The sequence below is a fragment of the Typopeltis vanoorti genome, chromosome 1, assembly GCF_054136105.1.
Source record: "Typopeltis vanoorti isolate ZY-2024b chromosome 1, IOZ_Tvanoo_1.0, whole genome shotgun sequence".
NCBI classification, from domain to species: Eukaryota; Metazoa; Arthropoda; class Arachnida; order Uropygi; family Thelyphonidae; genus Typopeltis; species Typopeltis vanoorti.
In genome coordinates, this window is record NC_143549.1 from 2,078,754 (window position 1) to 2,098,168 (window position 19,415).

The 19,415-nt window shown below is 38.3% G+C and overlaps 1 protein-coding gene across 8 annotated transcripts in view; it reads right to left on the reverse strand.

Annotated features, from left to right (window-relative positions):
• LOC150109749 (histone reader KMT2E-like) overlaps nt 1–19,415 on the reverse strand; it is a 902,496-nt gene that overhangs the window by 826,137 nt on the left and 56,944 nt on the right. For 7 of the 8 annotated variants that reach the window (XM_090406915.1, XM_090406833.1, XM_090406979.1 and 4 more), the window contains exon 2: nt 17,222–17,555. The exons of the other annotated variant lie outside the window; for it this stretch is intronic. In XM_090406915.1, the coding sequence (XP_090263041.1) occupies nt 17,222–17,337 (116 nt within the window). In that variant the 5' untranslated portion in view covers nt 17,338–17,555. The remainder of the gene's footprint in view (nt 1–17,221; nt 17,556–19,415) is intronic. 8 annotated transcript variants of the gene reach the window in all.

The window sequence follows — 19,415 nt, forward strand, 5'->3', positions numbered from 1 at the left end:
TTCTTACTAAAGTCTTCGCATTACTTTTGTTTAGCTAGTTTTACAGTGTTCAGTTTTCTTACATTTGTCTCTGTATTCTCTAAGAGCACAATTATTATTATTATGTAACACCTCCAGGGAGTACAAAGACTCACTGAGGGGGAGTGTGCCAACAGCATAGAACAATCGAACCCCTTCCAACTACTAACCCCGTTCAAACTTGCTTAACTTTTGGCATGAGCCATTAGTAGCAGAGGCTCTACCAATCGACCAACCTTCGCTGGCAAAGGTTGGTCAATTGGCAGAGCAATCTGACTTACTTGCGAGGAACTTTTAATATGCTTTCTTCTTTTCTTTCACTGCCTCTTTAACTTCCTGTGTCCACCAGGGAGTTCTGATTTTTCTATCCTTACAGCCAACTTCACCACATCCCTCTCTGGTTGAATCAATCGGTGTTTTTTTTCAGGACCTGCCACTGAATCTCCAAGGTTTGATTCCTGTTCTCAAACTCTTTCATTTTTTCTTCAATAATCTTTGTGTATTTTAGTCTACAGTTCACATCTGAGAGCTGCTCAACTTTTATTCGCTTTAAAACTTTCTTACATGTTCTTCTTTTCAATGTGAAATTCAATTTTATCATGCTCAAGACTAAATAGTGATCACTTCCAATTTCAAATCCTCTGTACACTCTGGTGTCTTGCACCAGGGAGAAAATATCACTATCTACAATAACAAGGAATAAGAAAAGTCAATGAGACTTTTTTTATTCCTTGCCTCTTCTCTCCATATGAATTTGTGCAGATTTTTATGTTGGAACATTGTGTTAGTAATAACCAGCCCATGTCCTGAGCAGAAATCCTATAGGTATTTGCCATTATTATTAGCTTTGCTCTTTTCTCCAAATTTTTCCAAAATATTTCTGAATGTCTGACAATCACTTCCTACTCTGCTATTTAGATCCCAACAAGGACCAACTTTTCCTTGTTCATTGTGTCAATTGCTTTTCATAAGCCTCAAAAAATTCCTCCACTTCTACCTTAGGAGAACCTTCTGTGGGGCCATAGGCACAAATAAGTCTCATTGTCCAGTTCCCATTTTCATATTTGCCCACATTACTCTACTTGAGATTGTCTGCCATTCAAGAAAATTAGCCTAGTATTTTGTGTTGAATACTATGGCTACTCCTTTTCCTTGGCCTGAATATAACATTTTGTATTTATTGCTCAGAAAGATCTCACCAGTTTTTGCCTTTTTTCTTTCAGTCACCCGTATTATGTAGATCTCGTACTTATCCATTACCTCAGCTAGCTCCATTTCATTACCATTCAGGCTTCTTATGTTGATAGTACCGATCTTGACCTCTAGTGGTGTTGAGTTCAGGTGTGCTTTAGGATTTGTTCCAGTAGCTGACTTTTTGCTGTTTGCCCTGATTCCCTGGCAAATACAATGGGATTTTGTTTAACCAGTTGATGCCCCAGACGGCATGAAATTCTGTCATGTTGTACCATCATTCTATATTTTGGTTTAACCAATAAGAATACAATTTGGTCGGCTAAACCCCAAATTGCCAGCCCATCCTCGTTCATTCAGTATCCAAGTAGATTCCCAACAGGGTGCACCATGAGAAGTTGAGGACTGAACATTAGGTCAGAAGCCATGGTCGGTTCTCTGCATTCCTTTAAAATGCTGTGTGGAGGTCTCCTCTCATATATATAGCTTTGACCCATAAGCCCCCAAAATTAAGTAACAGCCACTTAAATTTAAAATTCTCTGTTGACTTTTGTATACCTTTTATGTCGGAACATTGTGTTAGTAATGACTAGTTTATGTCCTGAGCAGAAGTCCAGCAAATACTTACCATTATTATTAGCTTTGTCCTTTTCTCCAATTTTCCCAAAATGTTCGTATATACCTGGTGGGATTCATTTCCTACTGTGCTGTTCAGATCTCCATCAAGGACCACTTTTTCCATTTATTTTTTGTCAGCTGCCATTTCATTCTAATGACTCAAAAAATTCCTCTGCTTTTCCTTATGGGACCATAGACACAAATAGGTTTCATTGCCCATTTCCCCATTTTGAAGTTAGCCCACATAACTCTATTTGAAACTGACTTCCAATCAAGAAGTTTATCTTCATGTTTGGTGCTGAATACTCTCACTACTATTCCTTCCTCTCCTTGATCATTATTGCCTGAATGTAACATCTTATACTTATTATTTAGTAAGATCTCACCTGTCTTTGTCTTCTTTGTCTCAGTAATGCCAATTATGTCCATATGGTACTTTTCCAATTCTTCTACAAGTTTCATTTCCTTTCCATTAATACTCCTTATACTAATGGTTCCTATCTTCAATTCTTCTGACATTGGGTTCATTCTCCTTCTTCTGGATGTTGAGCTGGAGTTTGTTTCAGTAATTAACTTTTCATTGTTTGCCCTGGTTCCTTGATAAAAACAGCAATGTCTTGTTTAACTGGATGACACCCTCCAATTGGCATGAAATCTTATAATGTTGTACTATCATATGCATTTGTGGCAATCATATGGTTTAAGCCAATAAAAAGTGCAATTTGGTCAGCTACATCCCAAATTGCCAGCCCATCCTCATTTATTAGTACCCAATAGATATCTATTAACTGGGGTGCAGCACACGAAGGTAAGGACTGGACATTAAGTTAGAAGCTGCAGTTAGTTCTCAGCATTCCTGAAAGGCAATGTGGAGGAATCCTCCCAGTTATTTCGTTTATTTTTAAATGACCCCATGAGTAATATAATACTTAGAAATTAATATAAATTTATGAACCATAATCCTACCATACCAACCTGAAAGACTGACAATGTGTACTGAACTGGGAACCCAGTCATATGCTGGTCCCAAGCCCAGATAAACGGGGAGGGTTGGGGAAAGCAATGGTGAACTAACCTATAAAAAGAACTTCACCAGAATACTTTATGGCAAGAACTCAACATGCTTCAAATATGGATACCAACAGTGAACCCTCCAGGCCTACAACCTACAGGTGACTGTAGGTTGTAGGCCTGGAGCATTCTGGGTGCTACTGGTTCTGACTACTAGGCACAAGGACTTGTGCCTAGTAGTCAGAGAATATATGATGCAGTTGGGTTAAATGCTACAGGAAGCCCAATAGTTGTGGTGCCCATGATGGTATAAACAGTCTGCACTGCACAAAATTTTACAAAATTGGAAGATGGAATATCAGAATCATGTCCCTTGGAAAACCAGAAAATGTGAAACATGAGATGAGCAGAACAAACTTAGATATCCTTGGTATTACTGAAAGTTGTTATTTGGTCCTTTTCATTAAAATTAAAACAAATTATTTGATTTTTAAGACCATGGATTTAATAAACATTTATACAAATTGTCTACTAGTTTCGCTAGCTGTAACTGTCTAGCTTTGTCAAGACTAGGAAGGTAATGCTAAATGCAAAAAAACAAAATAATGAAGTAGCGGTTTAAAAACAGTTAGACAAACTGGAGTGCACGCGTGACATCACAAGCATTAAGCGTGAAGACTTAGTTATTAAGTCGTGTTTTATAATTTTTTGCGTAATTTAGTTCCGTTAAACTTAATGAATTTAACAGATTTTTCCACGTCTTTTAATATTATTCCCTGGTTTCTATTGAGATCATTTCCTGTTCGTAGGACTACTGCAGCTTCTTTAAAGGTTCTACATCTAAAATCCTCTTCAATATATGGCATGGAACTGTTATCCTAATCTACTGAATGGTTTGAAGTTGAGAAATGATGTGCAAACCCTGAGGTGTCTGTTATATTATGATTGACATCTCCCACATGTTCCTTCTTTCGAATTTCTAGGCTTCTTGAAGTTTGGCCTATGTAGGCAAGTCCACACGTACATGGTATGCTATGCTATAAACACCTGCGTATTTGTAGAAAGTGACGCTATCCACCAAAAGAGCAAGAATCACGAGACCTTCTACCATCGGAGTTGTTTTTAAACCTACTTACAACTACAAGACAGTTATTAAGGTCCACTAAGGATAGCGTCGCTTTCTACAAATACGCAGGTGTTTATAGTTTATCATAATAGAACAGACACCTCAGGGTTAGCACATCATTTCTCAACTTCAAACCATTCAATAGATTGGGATAACAGTTCCATGCCATATATCGAAGAGGATTTTAGATGTAGAACTTTTAAAGAAGCTGCAGGAATTAGTGGTCCTACGAACAGGAAATAATCTCAATAGAAACCAGGGAATAATATTAAAAGACATGTGGAAAAATCTGTTAAATTCATTAAGTTTAACAGAACTAAATTATGCAAAAAAATTATAAAAGGCGACTTAATAACAATAACTACGTTTTCACGCCCAATGCGTACGTGCACTCCAATTTGTCTAACTGTTTTTAAACCGTTACTTCATTCTTTTGTTTTTTTGCATTTAATACTAGCATTATCTTCCTAGTCTTGACAAAGCTAGACACAGCTAGCAAAACTAGTAGACAATTTGTATAAATGTTTATTAAATCCATGGTCTTAAAAATCAAATAGTTTGTTTCAATCCTTGATATCAGTGAATTACACTGAACAGGAAATGGTCAGTTTCAGTCTGACAAATTTACAGTCTACTTTTCTGGAAGCAACAGTGTTAGAAGAAGGGGAGTTGCCTTCATTGCAAAAAAGCAGGTGGCTAGATGTGTTGAGAATCACAGAGCACATAGTGATCTTATAATAACCATCAGAATTAGTGGCATACTGGTCAACATCACCACTCTACCACAGGTTTAAGCGCCAATTTCAGATGCAAGTGAAGTCAAAATAGAACAATTCTATGATGAACTTCAAAATGCTCTAAATCAAATACAAAAGAAAGACCTAAAACATGTTATGGGCAATTTCAACACAAAAGTAAGTGAAGGAGAAGATGCAAGGATAATAGACAGGTTTGGGTTAGGTGAAAGGAATGAAGCTGGTGATCATCTCGGGCAATTCTGACAGGAAAATCACTTCAGCATTGTGAACACATGGTTTATCTAACATAAACAACATTTGTACATGTGGACCTCACCAAATAGACAACATCAGAACCAGATTGACTTCATTTTATGCCAACAGCACTGGAAAAGCTCCACTGCCTCTGCAAAGGCACTACCTGGTGTCGACTGCAGCACAGAAGCTGTGCAAGAAAAAAGAAAGACATCATCCAGAGAAAGTTCAATGTCAACAAAAGATCACCAATGTATGATGTGGAGGTGAAGAACAGATTTCACTTACTCTACTTCAATGGAAAAGGAATAAGAAAAGTCTCATTGACTATGTTATTGTTGATAGCGATGTTTTCTCCCTGGTGCAGGACACCAGAGTGTACAGAGGATTTGATATTGGAAGTGATCACTATTTAGTCTTGAGCAGGATAAAATTGAATTTCATATTGAAAAGAATAACATGTAAGAAAGTTTTAAAGTGAATAACAGTTGAGCAGCTCTCAGATGTGAACTGTAGACTAAAATAAACAAAGATTATTGAAGAAAAAATGAAACAGTTTGAGAACAGGAATCAAACTTTGGAGATTCAGTGGCATACTCTGAAGAAAACATTGATTGATTCTGCCAGAGAGGCATGTGGTGAGGTTGTCTGCAAGGATAAAAAAATCAGAACTCCCTGGTGGACTCAGGAAGTTAAAGAGGTAGTGAAGGAAAAGAGAAAGCATATCAAAAGTTCCTGTCAAATAAATCAGCATGTGCTGTTAAAGAATACAGAGACAAATGCAAGAATGCTAAACACTGTGTAAAACTGGCTAAACAAAAGTCATGGGAAGGACTTTAGCAAGAACATTGAAAATAAATATCAAGAAAGTGGTAAGATATTCTGGAGGTTGTTGAAGAAGCTTAGAAATGGAGGAAAGAATGCTGTAAAAGGAATTAGAGATGATAAAGGTGACATGAAAATGGGAGAAAAGATATCCTTGAATTATGGAGTAATTACTTCGAAAAATTGCTAAATGAAACAAGCAGTGATAGCACAGTGGTAAAAAACACTCAACAGGCATACAGTCAGGAATACATATCCATACTTGAAGTAGAAAAAGCCATCAAAGGCTTGAAATGTGGAAAGGTAGCAGGAATAGATGATATTCGACCAAAAATGCTGAAGTATGGTGGTATAAAAGTCTTACAGTGGCTGCACTGCATAGTTGAGAAAGCCTGGATAGAGAGACGAATTCCCAATGATTGGAATAGAGCTCTAATAGCACCCATATATAAAAAAGGGAAATAAAACTGAATGTAAGAATTACAGAGGTATTTCCCTACTGAATGTTCCTGGCAAGATCTATGCAAGTATACTTGAGAAACATTCGAGAAGAATTGTGGAAGAAAAGCTTGGTGAAGAACAAGCTGGATTCAGACCAATTAGAGGCTGTCATTATCAGATCTTCACTTTACGACAAATAGTTGAGAAAGCATGGGAATATAACAAAGATCTGTATTTAAGTTTGGTTTATCTGGAAAAGGCATATGACAAGGTGCCAAGAGAGAAGCTATTCAATACGCTACAGTGATGTCAATGGGGCATTATATCAAGCAGTACTTAGTCTTTATTTGAGTTGTAAGTCAGCAGTTAGAACTGAAGGAAGTACAGGAAGCTGGTTTAATGTTAAATCTGGTGTGAGACAAGGATGCACATTATCCCCTCTGTTATTCATTATCTATATGGATCACATTATCAAGGAAAGTAGTATTAAACATGATATCAAAATTGCAGATGTTAATGTCAGCTCTTTGCTTCATGCGGATGATGTTATACTTCTAAATAAATCTGCTAAAAGTCTGCAAGATTCTCTCACTAAATTGAATAATAGTTGTAATAGATATGGTATGAAGGTCAGCAATAAAAAGACAAAGACAATGAAAATAGGCAGAATCATTGATAATGTCAACTGTGTTGTGAATGGAGAACCTGTGTCACAAGTAAAACATTTCAGCTACTTAAACACGATTTTTAATGAAGATGGTAAAATAAATATAGAAATAGACAACAGAATCAGCAAAGCTGGTATGGTAGGAAGTCAATTGAATAAATTCATATGGAATAAGAGAGAAATTAGTCGGAACACTAAATTAGCTGAATACAAGACAGTGTTCAAACCAGTTTTAACTTATGGATCTGAGAGCTGGGTCAGAAGTAAAACACTTGACCAAAGACTAGAGACCGCAGATATGAGAGTCCTGAGAAAGATTATAGACGTGAACAGATGGGATCAATGGCAATATCATATTAAAAACGAGGATATTAGGAAAGAACTTGAAATTAGCATCCAGGAATGCGTTAGCAGAGCTAATCTCAGGTGGAATGGTCACTTAAACAGAATGGGTGAAGAAAGATTAGCAAAACAAGTGTTCTCTGCCAGGTTGGCAGGAAAACGACCCAGAGGAAGACCAAGATATAGGTGGATTGATACGGTACAATGTGCCTTAGACGATAGAAATATAAGATCTGATAATGTTAACAGTTAACTGATAATGATACAATTAACAGACTGATTTGGAGGAAAATTGTAGATAGGAAGTTAGTAATGATGTAATTTTTTTCATATAGTACTATCATATCCTGTACCCCCCCCTTGAGGGTACATGGCAGGAATTTGATGATGATGATGGAAAAGGCCAAAGAAGAACAATGGCGCAAGATTACAGATGCTATAATCAAAATTGCTGAGAAATATGTGCCATACGAAAAGTCAAAGAAAACAATCAGTTTTCTTTGACTTTTCGTATGGCACAACAAAATCAACAGTTGGTAAGAAAACACAGAAGCGCTATATGTCAACCTGATTGAACTTCAAGGAAACAACAAAAATGGCCTTATGGACAGAAAGCCGAAAATCTTGAAGGGAGAAGTAGCTTGGGCTATGAAAAAAATGCCAAACAAAAAAGCCTCAAGTAATACCTGCAGAATTCCTAAAACCAGTACCAGTCAACATTATCACAGCTTTGTGCCAAGAGATATGGTCCACTTGCAAACAGCCTAAAGACTTTGCAAGATTGATATTCATCCAGTTATCAAAAATAGATAATGATAAAGATTGCTTCAATCACACAATAGCACCGATTTCTCATGCAAGCAAGATCCTACTGAAGATTATACAACAGTGGCTACAACAGATCATCAATCAGGAGCTATCTGATGTCTAAGCTAGTTTCAGGAAAGGGAGAGGCACTAGAGATCACATCACCAACAAAGATGTATCATAAGACCCATGAACATCAGAAAGACCTGTACATGTGTTTCATGTACAGGTCTTGTTCTTGTTGAGAGGCTTATACGCTGGTTAAACATGATAACTAATAATTAAGGAATTGACAGCGTACACTAGAAATATAAATTAAATAAACTATAATATATACTTTCCGATATTTCGGCAAACATCACATTGCCATCTTCTTGGGAACTTAATACAAAGACAAGTGCACATAAGTACTACATAACAGCAAATGAGAACTGAAGCTAGGAAGCTAACGTTTTCCTAAAGTCCTGATGGTGCCCCCTGGTAGGCTATATTGGTAGTTCTTGGCCTTTGGGCTGAAGTTCTGATAAATGTTTCCCAAATTTGGAACAGTCTCATGCATCCAAATTTGTTGAGGTTTGGCATGTTCCTAAGGACCGAGGCTGATTCCATGAATAGTCTTTCATATTTGAACTTGCTGCAGTGTATTACTGTGGCTTTCTTCCATCTTATTCTGTGGCGAGTATCCAGAGCGTGGTCTGCAAGCCCAGAGTGGCTGTACTGGTGAAATCGGATGTAATCCTTGTTTTTAAGATTTTGTTGATTTTTTCCGAGGTGCCTCGGATGTAGGGAATGGTGATGGATTTAGAGTAATCTTTTTTGTTAAGGGGAGGGGATGGTGGTGGATTGTGGATAACTGGGTTAAGTATTTTTTGGATTCTTTTGGGGGGGGGGGGGGGTAGCCATTGGCTGAGAAAGTGATTTAGATGTGATTTAGTTCAGTGATTAGGGCTTGATCATTTGAACATTATTTTTGCCCTGTTAAATAATGTCTTAATAACTCCATATTGTTGTGAGGTGGGGGTGATGGGATTGTTGGTGAATGTATCTGCCTGTATAGGTGAGTTTTCTATAAACTGAGAAAACCAAGGTTCCATCACGATGGCAGGTGACTAGTGTGTCTAAGAAGGGGAGGCTATTGTTTTTCTCTTTTTCCAGGGTGAACTTGATTCTAGGGTGTTGGTTGTTTAAGTGTGTTAAGGAGAGGAGTGAATCCGGGCCATGTGGCCAAATAGCGAACACATCATCAACGTAGCGAAACCATATGGTAGGTTTTTGTGGGGCTGAGTTTAAGGCTTTCTCTTCAAAAGTCTCCATAAAGAAGTTGGCCAAGGGTGGGGAAAGTGTTGAACCCATGGCTATCCCCCTCTATCTGTTTGTAGAATTTTTCCTGCCAAACGAAATAGCCTGAGTTCATTGTAAACTGAAATAGGGCTGAGATATCGGGAGAAAATTTAGCTTGGATTAGCTCAACGGTTTCTTTGAGGGGGACATTCATGAATAGGGAGGAGACGTCAAAACTGACCATTATGTCATTATGTTGGAGTGTAAGGTTTTCTATACTGGCTTTGAAGTGGGCTGAGTTTTTTATGTGTGATGGTGTGTTGCCAGTATAGTGTGAGAGCGCTTTGGCTAAATGCTTGACTAGTTTGTAAGTGTGTGATTCAATGCCATCCACTATGGGACGTAATGGCACATTTTCTTTATGTATATTTGGGAGCCCATATATGCAGGGGGGGGGGAGTCTAGAGTTATAGGGTTTCAGTCTGTTGGTAATCTCCACAGGCCAAGAAGTAGTGACCTTCTTAAGGAGCCTATGGAGTTTTCTAATTTGAGAGTTTGGTGGGATTGTATTCAACAGGGAGGTAAGTGGATCGATCTAATAGTAAAGCCTTGAGCTTACCTGCGTAGTCATTAAGATTGAGTACCACAGTGGCGTTCCCCTTATCCGCTTTGGTGATCACTATTTCTTTGTTTCTCTTCAATTCTTGCAGCGACTTGTATTCACTAATGGATATGTTGGATTTTGGAGGTTTTGCTTTAGTGAGAACACAGGCTACATCCATTCTAATATCGTTGGCGAAGTGGTTTGGAAAGTGGCAAATCCCGCATTCAATTTGGATCATTAATTCCTCGGCCAGTAATTTCTTAGGAGCAATGGTGAAGTTGTGACCACATGACAGAGCGTTGAGTGCTTCAGGCTTCAAGATAACTGAAGAAAGATTAACTACAGTGTTGGTTTGTAGTTCAGTTTGGACCCCGAGTTCTTTATTAATTTATCTAACTAGTTGATACGTCGGCTCCGTATTCGTTTGAATTCTTTATTAGCCACCGTACACGAGACGTCATGTAGGACTGACCAAAGCTCGTGATTAAGCGTATGTGAAAGCTCATTTTCTAGCGCTAAAATAGCTCTGTTTATGTCGTGTAGCGGTAATTTGCTCCCGAAGTAAAGCCTGGCTCGTCCAGTTGTAGATACGGAGAGCTTTCTGTGAGACGAAGCGGTGTTTAAATTTTACACAGTTAGGGATGACTTGATTATCCCGGCAGCATTTTAGGAATGCCAGACGGTTACGTTGTCTGGATAACTTTAGCTTCAGTTTGCCGTAATGGCGGGCCTTGCGTGTGAAGGAATCTCTGTGGATGATCATTATTCTTGTTGAGAGGCTTATACGCTGGTTAAACATGATAACTAATAATTAAGGAATTGACAGCGTACACTAGAAATATAAATTAAATAAACTTTAATATATACTTTCCGATATTTCGGCAAACGTCACGTTGCCATCTTCTTGGGAACTTAAAACAAAGACAAGTGCACACAAGTACTACATAACAGCAAATGAGAACCGAAGCTAGGAAGCTAACGTTTTCCTAAAGTCCTGATGGTGCCTCCTGGCGGGCTATATTGGTAGTCCTTGGCCTTTGGGCTAAAGTTCTTCTGATAAATGTTTCCCAAATTTGGGACAGTCTTATGCATCCAAATTTGTTCAGGTTTGGCATGTTCCTAAGGGCTGAGGCTGACTCCATGAATAGTCTTTCATATTTGAACTTGCTGGGGTTTATTACTATGGCTTTCTTCCATCTTATTCTGTGGCGAGTATCCAGAGCGTGGTCTGCAAGCCCAGAGTGGCTGTACTGGTGAAATCGGATGTAATCCTTGTGTTCTGAGATTCTGATATTTGCAGTCCTGCCTGTTTGGCCAAAATAGGACTATTTCAGTTTACAATGAACTCAGGCTATTTCGTTTGGCAGGAAAAATTCTACAAACAGATAGAGGGGACAGCCATGGGTTCACCACTTTCCTCACCCTTGGCCAACTTCTTTATGGAGACTTTTGAAGAGAAAGCCTTAAACTCAGCCCCACAAAAACCTACCATATGACTTCGCTACGTTGATGATATGTTCGCTATTTGGCCACATGGCCTGGATTCACTCCTCTCCTTCCTAACACACTTAAACAACCAACACCTAGAAAAAGAGGAAAACAATAACCTCTCCTTCCTAGACACACTAGTCACCCGCCAACCTGATGGAATCTTGGTTTTCTCGGTTTATAGAAAACCCACCCATACAGGCAGATACATTCACCAACAATCCCATCACCCCCCTCACAACAATATGGAGTTATTAAGATATTAAGTTATTCAACAGGGCAAAAATAATCTGTTCAAATGATCAAGCCCTAACCACTGAACTAAATCACATCTGTGACACTTTCTCAGCCAATGGCTACCCCCCCCCCAAAAAAAGAATCCAAAAAATACTTAACCCAGTTATTCACAACCCACCATCCCCTCCCCTTCACAAAAAAAGATTACTCTAAATCCATCACCATTCCCTACATCCGAGGCACCTCGGAAAAAATCAACAAAATCTTAAAAACACGACTTGACCACTTGTTACAGACCACATAGAAAATTGGCATCCCTTATCCGCTCCACTAAAGACCGACCACTTCCCCTAGACCTACCTGGTGTATACCAGGTCCCTTGCAGCTGTAAACTGTCCTACTTTGGCCAAACAGGCAGGACTGCAAATATCAGAATCTCAGAACACAAGGATTACCTCCGATTTCACCAGTACAGCCACTCTGGGCTTGCAGACCACGCTCTGGATACTCGCCACAGAATAAGATGGAAGAAAGCCACAGTAATACACTGCAGCAAGTTCAAATATGAAAAACTATTCATGGAATCAGCCTCAGCCCTTAGGAACATGCCAAACCTCAACAAATTTGGATGCATGAGACTGTCCCAAATTTGGGAAACATGTATCAGAAGAACTTCAGCCCAAAGGCCAAGAACTACTAATATAGCCCGCGAGGCAGCACCATCAGGACTTTAGGAAAACGTTAGCTTCCTAGCTTCGGTTCTCATTTGCTGTTATGTAGTACTTGTGTGCACTTGTCTTTGTATTAAGTTCCCAAGAAGATGGCAACGTGCCGTTTGCCGAAATATCGGAAAGTATATATTAAAGTTTATTAATTTATATTTCTAGTGTAAGCTGTCAATTCCTTAATTATTAGTTATCATGTACAGGTCTTGGTGTCTCATCTCTACTGATCAAGCTTATTAGATTGCAGTATATTGAACAGGAAGCAACAGTGTGAAAACTTTATGGTGACACAGATTGGTTCATGATCGGCAAGGGTGTGTGAAACAGAGATGCATTTTGTCCCCATCTCTTTTCAATCTCTATGCTGAAGTGATCATGAAGAAATTAGACATGGATTCATCCAATATCAGAATCAAGATTAAAAGAACTTGAAACTTGAGGGCAGATGACACAACCTTATTGGCAGAAAGAGAAGACCTGTTAAATCTAATTTTGAAAATGAGAAAGAGCGAAAAAAATGGGTCTGTATCTTAACATAAAGAAAACAACAGCAGCTAGTGGAGAAGTAAAGCTGGAATTAAATTGAATCAGCTCAGGATTTCATCTTCCTTGGTTCAAAAATTGACCGTGATGGCAGATCCACTGCTGAAATCATCAAGCATAGGGTTATTCTGGCTGTACTGCAATGGTCAGCATGATAAAATATGGAAAATCAAACATATCGCTCTAAGTACCAAAAGTAGACTAGTCACTGCTACAGTCTTTCCCATAATGACATGTGGGTGCAAGAGCTGGACAATAAAAAGGGCTGATAGAGGAAAAATTGATGCATTCGGAATGCGGGGCTGGCAGAAACTGTTCCAAATACCATGGAGAGCCAAGGTGACAAATATAGAAGTGCTGGAGCTCATAAACCAGCAACATCACTAGAAGCTAAAATCACTAGACAGCAACTAACTTACTTCGGACATGTCATACATGCCAACTCACTAGAGAAGTCTGTGATGATGGCAATGGTCAGTGGAACCAGAAGAAATGGCCAACAAAGAAGACGCTGGCTCAACACCATTCAAGCAGATACCAACATGAACATCATATAACTGAAAGAAGCAGTGCTTCACAGGACAGAATAAAGAACACTTGCCTAGAAAGTCACCAAGAGTCGGACACGACTGAAAGGTTAAATCATCATCCCTGAGGGGTACATTGAAGGAGCCTCCTCATAGATTGTGTTATATACAAAAGCGATCACTAAGAAATCACAATCGGGCGTACCCTGGGCAACACTGAAACTCAACGTTGGCTAATCCTTCAGCTACCAGAACAATCATGCGAACTATAAATCAGCCTTCTTTAAGGCTAGCTTTTAAGACGACTTCAATAAATATTGAAGGACTGTCATCTGAAAAGGAAGTTTATTAGCAGACATATGTGATACACGCAAATGTGATGTTTTAGTTATCCAGGAGACACATTGAGGGGTAAACAGCAGTAGACCAAAAATTCATGGCATGAAATTAGTAGCTGAGAGATCACACGAGCAATATGGTATTTTTAGCAAATATTTTATTATATTCTGGTTTAGTAAACATGGTATTATATTTGCTAAACCAGACTTGGATATTAAATCTATACATATGACATCCCATAATAATATAGAGATATTAACCATCGAGATCAAGTCCTGCACAATCACATCAGTATATAAGCCACCTAATGAAGATTTTGTCTTCAAAGAACCTGCCAACTTTAATGCTCAGAAGGTTAAAATAATACTCTGAGACTTTACTTGTCAGAGTTTAACATGGGGCTACAAAATTACTGACAGGAATGGTGCTGAGCTGGAAAATTGGGCTGAGAGAGCTTGGACTGAAGCTGATCGACGATCCCAAGTTAAGACCATCATTCAATAGCGGAAGAGGATATATAATCCAGATAATATCTTTATCAGTGAACAAGTAGCCATGCAAGTGACGAAGATAGTACAAGAGCCGATACCAAGAACTCAGCACAGACCTGTTACTTGTGAAGTCAGAGCCATTATCAATCCAGAAATAGTACCTTTTAAGTGACAGTTTAATTTTAAAAAAAAGCAAAATGGGATGGATTTGCGAAGGAACTCGATCAGACAGTAAACACTCTTGAAGTGGATCCAAGTAACTATGAAGAGTTCGTGAAAACCATCAAAATAGTATCTCAGCGGCACATACCATGAGGGTACAGAACTCAATATATCGCTGGGCTTAATGAAGACCAGACGGAACAATTAAAAGAACATAAAATCAGATATGACAAGGATCCTTTCGCTGTAGACACAATTGAGGCAGGCAAAAAAAACTGATGGATCAACTCACGGATGGTAGAAAGAAGAGATGGATGAAGCTACTGCAGGATTTGGATATGAAACAGAACAGCAGACGAGCATGGAAACTGGTGATGAATTTAAGCAATGATCCAACTAAAACTCCAGTTTACGTAACAGAGGTCACGCCAAATCAGATCGCTTACCAGCGATTATTGAATGGCAGGACAGACAAGAAGATACTGAAAACCATTCTTACGCGCATTAAAGAAGCTGAGACTAATTCATTAGCCTCTCCATTCTCCGAAGAAGAGCTAAGAAAAGCTATATGTCACCTGAAAGAGAATAGAGCTGCTGGCCCGGACGACATTCGGACAAAACAGATAAAGCGTTTCGGTCTGGTAACCATCGAATGGCTGGTGAAATTGATGAATATGTGTGTAGAATCTCTTCAGTTGCCCAAATTATGGAGGAAAGCTCAAATGGTAGCTTTACTTAAACCAGGAAAGGAACCTACAGAGTCGAAAAATTTTCGCCCTGTTTCTCTCCTCTGCCACTTGTATAAAGTTTTTGAATGAATGATTCTGGAAAGAATAGCAGCAAACATTGACGAGAAACTTATACCCGAGCAAGCCAGTTTCCGTCCCAGAAAGTCCTGCTGTGGCCAAATTCTGAATCTCACGCAGCACATCGAAGATGGTTAAGAGAAGAAGCTTGTGACTGGAGCAGCTTTTATTGATCTTTCAGCAGCATATGACACTGTTAATCACAAGAAACTGTTGGTCAAGCTGTACCAAATAATGAAAGATTTTCACCTCAAGAATGTAGTTAAAACCATGCTCCAGAATCTACTCGACAAATCTACGTAACTTTGCAAGGAAAGACGAGCAGATGGAGAAATCAGAAGAACAGTTTACCTCAAGGCAGCGTAATGGCCCCGATGCTCTACAATATTTATACTAACGATCAGCCAACCCACCCACAAGTGAGGAGGTTTATCTATGCCGACGATACAGCTATATGCAATCAAGCAAGGAGTTTTGAAGAAGTTGAGAAGAGGTTTAAAGAAGCCTTAGAAATACTCTCCAATTATAATGAGACCAATTGCCTGAAGCTTAACCCCAAACAAAACTCAGGTATGTGCTTTCCATCTGCACAAAACACCAGTTAAACATTGTCTGGAGAGGAAAACACCTCGAACACTGCAGCAATCCCAAACATCTTGGAGTTAAGCTGGATTGTACCTTGTCGTATAAGGTACATTGCCAGGAACTAAAAGGAAAAATCTATGCAAGAAATAACATCATAAGAAAAATGACCGGCATGACATGGGGAGCTCAACCTGAGGTACTTCACTCGGCTTTGGCACTGTCTTTTGCTGCAGGGGAGTATGCTGCCCCAGTGTGGGAGGCATCCGCCCATGCGAAACACGTGGATGTGGCTTTAATTGATACCATTAGGATCATAACTGGATGCCTAAGACCAACCCCAGTCAACAAGCTGTATCCCTTAGCAGGCATAGCACCACCAAGCATAAGACATCAAGTGGCTGGTGAGATAGAGGAAAAAAAGCAGATGACGGACGAAATACATCCAATGTACAGCCATATCATCACGGCTTCTCGACTCAAATCGAGGCATAGTTTTATGCAAAGAACTAAACCATTGATCCATAAACCTGAGGAGCGAAGCCGTGTTCTATGGAGGTAATCGGTTCAACTTCAAGAAGCCCCCATAATTAAGGAAGAGTATGGGATATCACCTACCCCTATAGCACCTGGAGGACTCTGAACCGTCTTAGAGTGGGAGTGTCTAGATGCAGAAGTAACCTGATGAAATGGGGTTATGCAGATGATGACAGCTGTGACTGCAGAGACGCCCAAACTGACGAAATCTTTTATGTTGCCAAGATCTAATCGATGTGTGCTCCAGGGATGACATTCTGACAGTCGATGACAAGGCGATACAAGCCGCTGTTTTTAGGATGGAGAGGATATGATTGCTGTTCCGGACTCGGAAAGTAAGCAAGCATCATCTCTGAATTGAAACATCATCCATATTTCGTACTTCCCTTCAGCCTTGTGGAGATAGCGATATGCCATCATACTAGGGAGATGATTATGAACCAGGTTATTTCCCATTGCCTTCCTTGCCACAAGTATTTACGACTATAGCCATGTGTGTTCACGGGACCAGTATGTCTGTTTTGAAGAATGAAAAACCCAAGTTACCAGGGGAAAAACCCTACACCTCTGTATGAGACCTGTTAACTCATCTTTAGTCGATAGAGAGACCAGATAAAGGTTCCTCAGAAGTCACGGACAGGAACTGAACCCAGGTCTTTCCGACCAAATGGCTTCGTCTATACCAACTAAGCAATGGAGGCTCCAGACTTGAGACACAATACCATAATTTTAAACAAAGAATAAAATTTTTAATGTTATACTAACAATGAAATGTTTGTTATTTTAAATTGAATTTCTACTGCATAAGAAAATAACAAAATAGATTTAAAACACAGAAATAATATACAGTCAAGTACTTACTCCAAACCTGGTCCCATATCAAGGGTTGTTTCTGTTTCTACAATGCATGCAGGTGAAAGCGGAATAACACCAGAAGATGCAACATGTGCTGGACCAAAATGGATAATAATACTCATATTATTTGTGCCACAGAGACATATATTCAGTATAGTGTAGTAACTTCAGCATAATGAAAACATTTTTATATTTAAATTTCTTTTCTCTGCAATTAATTCTGCTATGACAATGATCTAAGAGATCCAGACTTTCTTCATGTGATATGCAGACATTCTGCCATCCATTCCATGAATAAATCCTAACCAGAGTTCTCATGGCAAGACAAATTTTAAACAACCTACAAAGGAAGGAATAAAAACATTGACACATTTAATATAAGAATAAAACAAAATAATAACAATAACATATGTTTGTCATTCTTATTATTTTATTCATCTCATATATATAATAGGTGATTTTCTTAGTTATGTAACCTAAATGAAAATCATCTAATTGAATACAGTAAAACCCCGAAGTTACGCGGTAGGCGGGACCAACAAAACGTCGCAAGTCGAATTCGCTTAACTCGGGGTATAATTTTGTATGTAATTTATATATACAAACATACAATTGGTACAAAAGGTTTACAAAAACACCTATAATTTTTAAGAAATATAATCATAATTGTAGTTTTTCGTACATAAAAAAAAGAAAGTTATTTCGATGTCGATGGTTTCATAAAATCTAACAGATTCATCTGACGGCACAATGTCTTTTTCTTGTCACGCAAAATTTCTTCATAGCAAGCTAATGATTTTTTTTATTCCTTGCCTCGTGGCTACAATTCATTCCTCATTAGAATTTATGTCCTCCAAAATCTGTAAACCCTTCTTTCATGATTGTTCTTACTGTGGATTCCTGTAGATCGAACTGCTTTGCTAGCTCACAAATTTTCATTCCGCCTTCAAAATCCTTAATAATGTTGAGTTTTGTTTCCAAAGTCAATGTTTTTCTTTTCTTCCTAGCTATATCAGAATTGGACTTGCTTTTTTGGACGACATTATTATTTTTTATGTGATAACATTTTTATCAAGAACATAACATTAAACAATCGCAAGGTTTGTAGACTATAAAAATCGTGTATAAATGGAGACCCCACAAAACACGTCAGTGCTTGTTCACAGCATGTGCGACAGTGACAAATGCGGCCGGCGCCTGAAAGATACAACTAGTGGTGAGGCGTAAAGTGGAACCACATAACTCCGGATTCGCGTAAGTCGGGGTATCACTGTATATTATTTATTTCTACTGCACTGTTATCAAAAAAATAAGTTCTGTCAGCAAATATTTTCATGTTCATAATGTATGAAATGAATATAAATCATTAGGGAAAACAAATTACCAATTTGACATTTAACCAAATACTTGAATAACAGTTATTAGCAGGATTCCAAAAATTCATTCATCAGAGGATTTTAATTTGACCTTATTAAATTTGTATAATTTAAACATTTTAAAAAATAAAAAGTCGTCATATTCACTATCAAGTTATTTGATTATGGGTCACTATTTACAAAGTTCTTAAAGAATTTTATTTCTAACCAGGAGATAGTACCTTATGTAATTAATTCAATAAGTTAATTCCTTCTTAAACTGTTTATTCCTACTAAAACTTTGTTGCCTGAATATTCTCTCAAAAATATGCCCTGCTGTTTTTAAAAGTTGAAGTAATTTCAATCTACAGAAACAGGTGACACCTACCATAAAGAGTCAAGCATTCTCAGCTTTCACTTTGCATAACTTCCAAGTAATCAACATGCATCTTAAAAATAATTAAAGATACCAGAAAAAAAAAAAAGTAAAAAAAAAAAAAGGTTTAGCAATCTTTAAGTAGGTGCTGATTTGTAATACAGCACATACTGTCATAATCCGCTTGGTGTTGCACTGATTTGATCATCGGCTTGTTGAGAGCTCCTGAAAAGATTAGTAGTATTTTGTGTTAACATTGGCAATTTTACTAGAATTTTAAGTAGTACTGTTTGCTTTTTATTTCTTGGTGTGTCTGTGCAATTTTTGTATGTTTTCTGTTATTTTAAGTATTATTTTTAAGATAAGATAGCGTACATATGGCACCGATAAAGAAAAAAATGGCGGCCAGGTCGCCATGTTTGTTTAAGAGTTTCAATGTAAACGAATTTATGCAATGTGCTGTCTGTGA